A 10,412-nucleotide genomic window follows, 5' to 3' on the forward strand; every position below is an offset into this window, starting at 1 on the left:
TGACAGTTTAAATGAAAATCTTATAAATCATCAACAGTTTGGTAAAAAATTCAATAAAACAAAGACTGGAGGTCAAGGCTCTCCTGAAGGAGACAGAAATGCTCATTTAATTACTACCGCAACATTTCCAGAAAAATAAAGAAATTGGATCTAATGAGAATGTGAATACTGACTGAGTAGAGGTGTAGAAAGTAGAAGTCCTGTCCAGCAGCTCCTTCCTACCAGTCACTAAACCAGGTTAATATAATCACCTCAGCTCCACTGCAGGTAGATGAGCCTGTCAGTGAAAACACCTGATCTAAATGCACAGGTAGATCCAAAAATTATACCAGGACTTTGACTTTTTTTTTTTTTTACTTCTACTTTATACACCTCTGATACTGAGATAAGGAAACACTCTTTTTCTCTTCATATTAGAGAACAAAGTTATAGAGAAATCTGTTAAAGTATAAATTCACAGCTTTTGAAGCATTTGTGTCAAATTGTGTTGTGTACAACAAAATCTATGAAATTCAGTCCAGACAGAACTTTAGGTTTCTGGAAACAGAGTTGTCCATCTATAGAGATAACCATCTGCACAGATAAAGAATGTTGCCTGGAAAAGACTCAAACATTAAGCAGTTCCAACCTGAATTTAAACACCTCGGTTTTCAGAGAAAGTAGTCTCATCTTTCAGAGAAGTTTGCTAATTGTTTAATCTAAGGGCATCACAGATGTTTGGTAGGAAAAGGACAAGGTCAGATTGACTGAAGGAGAAACGTTCAGGAGGAGATGGATGGAGAGGATGTTACATGATTCTGAGACATTTATGAAATCCCTAATAAAGTTTGGAAATTTTCAAAGCTCATTTTGTTTGATCATTTATTAGGTTTTCCTTCTTTCTTTCTTTGTTTTTTTTTTTTTTTAAAAACTTTTTCACAATCAAACTCATTCGATTTCAAAGAGCAGAACTAGAATTTTCAGGAACACACTTGGTTATAGTTATTCATAGTTAAATAAAAACAGAAAAGTTTCTAGGATATCCAGTAACATGGTTCAGGAACATTCTCCAACAGACTGGTGACAACGGAGGGTGTCAAGATCAGGGGCGGATTAAAAGTGCATAGGCCCCTGGGCCCAGAGAGTTCCAGGGGCCACAACACAACCTTGTAAAAATTGTGAATGATACACTGTGAAATGACATTTCTCCCAGCCAGTGGTACCAGTAGCAATACACTAGACACTGTAACTATTTGGCTTTGATGTGCATTTATTTCATGTCCAAACTGCTGGTGTTTTCCCTATGTGGGCTCCAAATGGGTGTAGGCCCATGGGCCCATGTCCACTGGATAATCCAGCCTTGGTCAAGATGGGCGTAAAAACTGTATCTACCAAAGCATTAGTCTTTCCAACAAGGAGGGGTTGTGTGGTTCAGCACATGGATCCAAAATCTACCAGAAAATCATCAATAAATTCAACAAATTTTTATCAATGATAGATTGTGAAGAACTTTGTTTCTTCAGCATCTACAAAAGATATTATTGGCAAAAGATTCGGGAAGTCTTGATAAATCTCAGAGGAAAGGACAATGACAGAAACTACTTTTGGATTGTTGAGACCTTCCAGGATCAGACAACAACAACCAGGAAATCTGAGTTTCATCATGAATGGAGTTCATCAGCTTCAAGGTTAGGAAGCTGATAAACTCCATCGTCTCCAAGATCCTCACCAGCAACCAGCATCAGAAAACGGTGATTCAGATGTTAAAGATCAGCAGTTCAGTCTGTGCTGCCCAATGGTATGTGATAAAAACAGAGGAAGTAAGGAACACTAAACATATCAGAGAGTAGAAATCTGAAACCGCTTTTATGCACCGATGAGAAAAATGTTTTTTAGACCTTCACACAGAAACAAAACTACAGATCTGTTCCAGAGAGAGAACTGGAGAGCATGGTTTATGGGTGACGGATTACTGATATTGAAGCTACCAAAGGTCAGACTCTGAGAGAATAAACAGCTCACTTGTCTGTCGGCAGGAAGCAGGACGTCATTTATTCAACAAACGGAGCACAAAACCACAACGAGTTCAGAAAGAAAGACGAGTAGGCAGAGTAGAAGATCAGGGACTCAGAGGAGGACAAGTGAACACCAAAGGTGAGTTATAAACATCTGACAAACTTCTGTCAAATGACAAATTGTCATTTATAAAGTCTACATGCACTATTTCAGAGTAGGGATTCATAATCGGATAAATGTCACATTATTACAAGAACCGATTGAAGTCCAAGAAAACATAAAAAGTCACATGGAAATCCAACAGAATTCCAGTAGAAGTTTGAATGAATTTTGACAAAGATCCAGTAGATGCCAGATAGAGATCTGACAGGAGTACAATAAAAATTTGATCCAAGTCAGATTGGATTCAACATCTGACCATATGGTCAGATGTTGGAGATTGCTGATAGCGCAGATGATGGGTTTGTACACAACATTCAGAAACATGAAGGTCCAGAACCAGACGGACAATGAAGATAGTGCTATTCTCTATGTTGATGTGTCTGCCAATTTTGTTTCTGCTCTGATTTTCGTTCCTCTGGTTCTGCAGCTGGTGGTTCTGCTGAGCAACCATGTTGGGTAGAACAGGAATCTTGTTTGGACTCTACAGGTTCGAGCTACAGCAGTGTCGCCCGCTGTCCTCCCCTCTCCCTCCCTCTTCATCAGTGCTCCCTAGACTCCATTCCCCATCAGGGAGTAAGAAAAGTTACCAGTTGGGGCAGGAAATGGGACAGATGAGTCCTGCTCAGGTCAACCACATTTTAAAGGTGAGAATGAAGCAACATTGGAACATTCAGAAGTTCAGCTACACATAACATGTTGATCATCTGTTACCAGGCCAACGAGTGCAGCCACACCTTCCCCCGAGGCCCAGCCTCTCATGGAGTTCTGGGTTTCCATAGCAACATGCTGCCTGCCAACCAACCTTGCGAGGACCGTCGGAGCAGTGCAACCTGCCTGCTGGGCCGCGGGGGCATTCTGTTAGGTGTCTTTGATGGTCACGCAGGTCCAGCGTGTGCACATGCCATCAGTCAAAGGCTCTTTTACTATGTCACCGTGGCAATGCTGCCACTGAAGATGCTGCAGGAACTAGAGTGTGCCGTGGATGAGGAACGGGCTGTGCCGCCACTGCTGGAGTGGCACAAACATCCCCAAGACCACAACTGCCCCGAAGGATCCACAATCTCATTTCAAAGCCTCAGAAACTACTGGCAGGAGAGGCTGGGAGATGAGGAGGAGGATGAGGGAGAGGAGGTAACCAGGTGACACATTACAGAACCAAATCCATAAACAGGAGTGGTCCACATAGACCTGGACCAAACATCCATAAAACATGTGGATGACAGAGATGGGGCCCACTGGACCTGAATCAAACTGAATTTGGACACAGATCCTGGTTCAGGTCTCAGTCACTGTGATCCAGCTGGACCTGAAGACCAGAATATGCTGAACCAGAATGAGTGGTCTGGCTGATCTAACCTGTAACCAGGTGCAGTGGGACTCATTAGTACCTGAAAACGAGTCAGATGTCAGTCAGATTAGGCCTCCTTGTTATAGAGTCACGTCTTTCATATATAATGACACAATTTCCTGCATTTTCTATGATGTCACAGGATGACAGCAGAGTGACATCAGCACTGGTCAACGCCTTCCTTCGCCTTGACTACGACCTGTCCGTGGAGGCCCAGGTCCACCTGTCCCTGTCCTCCCCCAGGTCCGTTCTGTGGTTTCAGTCCCGGTTTTGTTCATGCTCTATTTCACAGATCTGAAACCTGGACCTACCTGACTTCACAGGAACCTGTGAGGTTCACGTTCTGGTTTAAGGACAGATGTTGACCAACATCATCTACGTGCTCTATCTTTCCACAGACGGGTGTCTCTCCCCGGGGAGGGCTTGCCTCTATCCTCCCCCCTCCGAGTGGCGCTGTCCGGCTCCACTGCCTGTGTTGTCCATGTCTCAAACGGCGTGCTCCATGTGGCCAACCTGGGCGATAGTCGGGCTGTTCTGGGTGTCCAGGAACCGGATGGCCACTGGTCAGCACTCAGCCTCACAAATGATCATAATGCACAGAACCCGGACGAGCTGCAAAGGATTCTGGGAGAGCACCCACGCTCTGAGAGCAGGACAGTGGTCAGGCATGACCGCCTTCTGGGTCTGCTGCTGCCTTTCAGGGCTTTTGGTGATGTCCGCTTCAAGTGGAAGGCGGAGATGCTGAGTCGGATGTATGAAACGCGACCTGACATCATGTCAGCCGTCACTGAGGCAGTCCGTACACTCCCCCCTCACTACCTCACCCCGCCCTACCTGAGCGCCTACCCGGAGGTGACCCGACACCTCATCAGACCTGCAGACAAGTTCCTGGTCCTGGCAACTGATGGACTCTGGGAGCTGATGCACCGACAGACGGTGGTTCAACTGGTTGGGGAGCAGCTGACAGGTGAGACAGCTCCAACACATCCAGATAGGTTCTGGTTCCATGAGCACAGCTGCTCTGTGGGAAACAAACACTAACAAAAACAGATCAGAAACAGTCTGAGCTAAAAGTTCTCTTGGCTGAAGCAGAACCGGGCTTTATCCGAGTCAATAAAACCCAGTGGAAAAGAACCGGTCCATGACACTGGTCCACATAGACCTGAACCAAACATCCATATGAACAAGAACGTGTCACATTATACAATATGATGCAAAACAATACAATGTGAAATATAATGAAAAATGATAAATACTTTGTTTTACACCAAACGCCATGTTGTAGTAGTTAAAAAAAAAAAAAGAAAACAACAAAATATATTTATAGGATGAAGAGGAAGGTAGTGATTTGTTCCATGAATGATGTCCAGTACCTTTTTGTCTTTGACTGCAGCTGGAGAAGTCTCTCACTGAACACACTGTTGTTTCTTTATTGTGTTGTTTTGTGTGAGGGTGTGAGGGATCTTCCTCCATTTTCAGAAGTTTGTGGAGCATTTTTGTGGCACAGCCAGCTCCAGCTTCTCCAGGGTTATCCTCAACACAGAACCAGCTTTTTTTTTGTTTCTAATAAATAGAACCAATGAATAAAACCAAACTATGTTGCACTAACTAGAAGCAGGCTCACACTGGGCGGAAAGCCAAAGAACAGTGAGGGGGCTTATCTAATGCCAAGTGGGTACTCATTCCACAGTTGTTGGAGCGGCAACTGAAAACGATGAGATGATTGTTTCTGCACCACCTCTCAAAGTCACTGACCAGTTCTCTGTATTCTGCTTCTTGTCCATCACTGATACTCTCCACAACTGCAGAGTAATCAGAGTATTTCTGTAAATGAAAGGGCCCAGAGTTGTTTTGGAAGTCTGAGGTATTCAGTGTGAACAGAAATGGTGAGAGTACAGTCACTTGTGGTGCTCCAGTGTTGGTGACCACCATCTCAGACGCACAACCTTTCAGTGCACAAAATGGGTCTGTTTGTCAGCTAGTCATAGATCCAGGTGGTTGTGTAGGGATCCACCTGGAATTTATGGAGCTGCTCACATATTCGAGCAGCTGAATTGTATTAAAAGCACTTGAAAAATCAAAGAATGTGATCCTAAAGTGCTGCCTGATTGGTCCAAATGAGAATGGGTTCTCTGAAGCAGGTAGATGTTGGCATCTTTAACTCCAAGCCCATTACGATAAGATACTGTAATGGGTCCTGAGAGGTGTTTACTTACTTAATAAGAATCTCTTAAGACCTTTCACGATGTGAAATCTTAGGGGAATTGGTCTGTAGCTTTTTGTTTCAGATGATTTTATAGGTACTGAAAAGAATGCAGGGTATTTTCTACAGTACAGGAACTCTTTTCTGACTCAGGCTGATGTAGAAAAGGTGCTGAGGAATCTAGCATAGTTGTTCTGACCAAGTTTTCAGAACCATGGGGCTGACAGCATCTGGACCTGGAGCCTTGTTTTGGCTCATTTTTTCCAGTTGTTCTTGACATGACTACAGGAGACAGACAGGCTAGAGGTGGAAGCCAAAGAGGTCTCAGTAGACATGGAGGGAGATGAGATTGTATTAAGGTTCATGACTAAGCTGTAGGGTGAGGAGGTCCTGAGCACAGCGAAGGAGTGGAGGTGTGACAGGAATGTTGTGGAATAAATTCCCAGTGGAAATTAAACTCTCTCCAAATGCTGACACTTTTAATTCAACGTGAGAAACATTTCTTTTCTCATGTGCCTTTGCATGAAATCTGTATGTTAACTTTTACCCGATCTTGCTTTTAATTATTTAAATTTATGATTTTATTGTGATTTTTGCTGTTGTTGTCTTTTATGCTTCATTACACCTTTTAATGTTTTATGTGAAGCACTTTGAATTCTCTTGTAAATTAAATGTGCTATAATACACTACGCCTTGCTTCCTCCCGGGTTTATTACCAGGCTGATGGTAAAGAAGCAACACCACTGCTCTTGCTGTCAGGATGCTGTCCAAAGTTGATATAAGCTGTCACACACTCAATCATGGTATTGTTGTCTTCGTCATGTGGTTCAAAGAGGACATTCGAGTGTGTGACCTCAAAGCACCCTCTCAGAGCATCCTCAGCTTCATTAAAGTAGGTTTTAATAAGTCTGTGTGAAGACTGGTTACTGTTGAATGATAGGCTTGAAGGTGGAGGTGAGAATAACCAGATTATGATCTGACCTTCCTAAAGGAGGTAGGACAGAGGAACTGTATGCATTTTTAACATTTGCAGAATCAGTTCACAATGTTATTTCCTCTAATGAAGAAGCTAACAAACTGTTGGAACGTATGTTGCAGAGAGGGAGACAATGAAGCCTCTAGAGGTCACAATGAATGTGTTAGGATCACGTGTTTGTAGGCTAGCAACAATGGACATCACAGACTGTGTGTGCAGAAGAACCAAGTGTGATATAAACTATTAACAGTATAACACATGTAAATTCTCTCTGTAAATAATATAGGCAAAAACACACAGCTAATAGTTAAATGTTTTTTGTGCAGATCTCCTTTACAGTGGCATGTCAAGGATGGGACCAATATCAGTTAAAAACCACTGCAGATCCATATTCCATTGTTGTGGTTAGGCCTGTCATGGTAACAAATTTGGCCATGCGATTAATTGTTTCAGAAATGAATGCGATAGACGATAACATTGCGTGAAGCAAGTATTTGTCATTTTGAGACCTTTTTCAACTAAAATAACAATAACGTAAGTACGCCTTTAGCTTTAGCTCGATGTGCAGACTAGTCTATGGTCATCCAGTCCCCAGTCTGCTAAAACCGATAAGGATTTCTCCTGGGGTTTTGGCAACGTGGTAATTAGAACATATGGTCTCTGAACACCATGTAACAGTTACATAGAGTATAGTACAGCTCATTTAAGGGAACATGTTTGGACTTGACCAGAGGTGGAATGGTAAAATTGAATGTCTTTGATTGCCCTCAGTATGTAATTTTTCATGTTATTGTAAGGTTGCAGAATAGCCGTTTATAACATGTATGTTCATCCAGGCGATTTATACTGGCTGTAAAATGTTTGCAACATTTTTCAAAATGTCGCCTTTTTTAACATTAAAGGGCAGCATGGCTTTACTAACCATGCTGTCTGAGTACACACCATGTTGCACCATGTCCCGGTTGTATTTAATCTGTCGGTTAAACACCACAGTGATCATAGACTCTCGGGAAAATGGAGATAGCCTGTTTGTTAAGGTCTTTTGTTTCCCAGCTGGGAAAACTGCAGTTTTAAGTACAGATAAAAGCTTGTTGTGTTTCTGTGTTTAGTTAATATGGTCTTAAAACAAATGTGGCACTCGAGAAAGAAAAGAAAGAAATTAACATGATTGTGTCCAGCAAACTTATTGCGTGCACTTTTTCTTATCACGCGATTAATTGACTCATTGCTTATTGCAACAGGCCAAGTTGTGGTCTGTGCACATAGTCTTGAACCAGTGCGCAGACACATTTGAGGCCAGGGTGTGTTGATGCAGCCATGTCTCTGTGAAGCATATAACACTGCTTCTCTGTATTCTTTTTTTAAACCCAGTGAACATGTCAAGCTCATTTATTCTGATAGCTAGTTTTGTCACGTTACTCGTTAGAACTGTTGGAAGAAACGGTTTGTTTTTCTCTTTGCCTTACTTCTGCGCTGCATCCTTGTTTGCTTTTCTCAACTCCTTTGGGATTTGGTGTTTTATTTATTTCATAATCTTGACTTTGGAAATCTTAATAATTTTATACCGCTGGTAAATAACTCTTCTGTTGCCGTGAAAACTCATCAAAACAAGTCTTATAAAAGTCCAAATTACTCAAGGACATTACTTGATCAGCACAGCCTCAAAACAAGTGTGAAATGACATGATACAATCTCATACGATATACAATACAAAAAAATGGAACAATATACCAGTGTTTCCCCCTTATAGCAACCTCCACCCTCCCAAGAAGGTCAAGTTAATTTTATCATCATCTCTACATATTGCACACAGCAATTACAACAAACACATAGCAGTGAGACTATAATGAAGCCAATGTCATCTTACTAGAGTGGAAACAAAGCAGGATTTGTCAAGAAGGGCCTTCATACCAACAACTTCCACCCACCCATACACCAAGAAGTTCTAGACTTCCAAGATTTCATGTTGTCATCAGCTTGATTGTGTGGGAGCTCGTCTGAAGCAGCAGATATTTCCAGATTTTGGAAACTCACCTGACAAATGTTTCCCAAATTTAAAGATTAAATCTTTCTGGGATAACAGAAAGATATACAACATTGCTCACATCTTAAATGTGGTAATACCATAGACTGTATATAGAGATGGACGGAGCCTCCGTGACATCACCCATAGGTTTCTAAAGAGCTGAATTGAAGCGCGGTGGGCGGTTCTTATCATCGCCATCTTGGGAGAGGCATGCGCGTCGTCTCGCCCAGAAAATACAAATAAAGAGGTGGAGCTCGAAGTGGGGCTATGAGCGTCACGGTGGATGATTGATATCGAGCGAACTCTGAGCTTTCTGTAGCTAAGAGCTAACCGAGCTAAGCCGGAGATAACAGGAGATAACCAGCTAACGGAGGTAAACGGGCTAAAGCTAAGTCACATTGTTAACCGGCCAAAAACTGTGGTTGTTCTTCTTACTTGAAGCGGGAGATCGGGTACCTGTCAATCAAAAGGACACGCCCCTAAATATGCCGAACTTTGAGATTAAATTACTTTTAAACAGGCGAGTTAGAAAAAATTCACTCCCCAAACAGTTGTCATAAGGGTAAACCTGACCTATGAACTGACAATGGATTTTTGAACCAGGCTATAAAAATGTTTATTTCTGCTGTGAAGTTGGTCTTTTTAACATGGGAGTCTATGGGGATTTGCTCTGTTTTGGAGCCCCTAGTGGATGAAGGGTGAACTGCAGTTTTATGCACTTCCGCATAGGCTTCACTTTTAACCGCCGGAGGTTGCCGCTTGGGTAATATACATACAGACAAAGTCTCACATCTTCCTGAACAGCATCACTTATTTTGGTTTGTTTGTTCATCACTTTATTGACAGGAAGTATGAGAACCTGGAGAACTTAGGGTGTGTTCTGGTTGACACTGCAAACAACCATGACAATATCCACAGTCTAATCATTTAAAAAATTTATTAATGTAACTTGTATTCAACTTATCGATATATTGTAGAACTTTATAAGCATTGCTTTTATATAGTATTTATGTTAATGAGTTTGATCAATATTCCGTATTATTCCTGTGATGATATTTACGCACACTCTACAATAATGTGATTTACCTTTAAGGGGAAACTGTATCGGTTAAAAAGTTCCTAAAACTAATGGTATCGTATCGACAGGACAAACCTTGGTAGCGCCCATTCCTGTTTCTGGGTTTGTCCTGCAGGTCTTCAGCAGCAGAAACCAATCATCCCCAATGCGGACATGACGCTTGGTGGCCTGCAGCGCCTCCTGCTGGAGCGGAAGGGTCGCGTCCTGTCGGTGCTGGAGGACCAGAACGCCGCCACTCACCTGCTGCGCCACGCACTGGGTGACGACGGCTACGGAGCCGTGGATCAGAACCGCCTGGCCAAAATGCTGGGTCTACCGGCCGAACTGGCCCGCAGATACCGTGATGACGTCACCATCACCGTCATTCACCTGAACGAGCTCTGACCAGATCTTCTGTTAGGTTCCTCCTGATGGATACCTGCAGGTCCACTCCTTTCACCTGGACGTTGTCACACTGGAACCAGTTAGTGGTTTTTAAGACTGTTAAACACACAGCCAAAGCCAGAACTTGACCCAGAATTTTTATATGAAAGTACAGATAAAAACAAAGAAAAAAAACAAAACAAAACAAAACATTTTAATTGAAAGTTCTATTTTATACAGTTTACTAATTGAGAAAATCAT

At 42.5% G+C, this 10,412-nt stretch overlaps 1 protein-coding gene across 1 annotated transcript; it reads left to right on the forward strand.

The window, feature by feature from the left end:
- Nucleotides 1-1,646: 1,646 nt before the first annotated feature.
- LOC306757759 (pyruvate dehydrogenase [acetyl-transferring]-phosphatase 1, mitochondrial-like) lies at nt 1,647-10,172 on the forward strand (the record flags this gene model as incomplete). Its single annotated transcript, XM_079242888.1, has 6 exons — nt 1,647-1,777; nt 2,645-2,801; nt 2,872-3,288; nt 3,648-3,748; nt 3,904-4,472; nt 9,904-10,172. 6 exons carry the CDS (start codon nt 1,647-1,649, stop codon nt 10,170-10,172), a joined length of 1,644 nt encoding a protein of 547 aa, XP_079099014.1.
- Between the last annotated feature and the right edge of the window lie 240 nt (nt 10,173-10,412).

Source organism: Telmatherina bonti, assembly GCF_933228915.1.
Source record: "Telmatherina bonti genome assembly, chromosome: 6".
Classification (NCBI taxonomy): Eukaryota; Metazoa; Chordata; class Actinopteri; order Atheriniformes; family Telmatherinidae; genus Telmatherina; species Telmatherina bonti.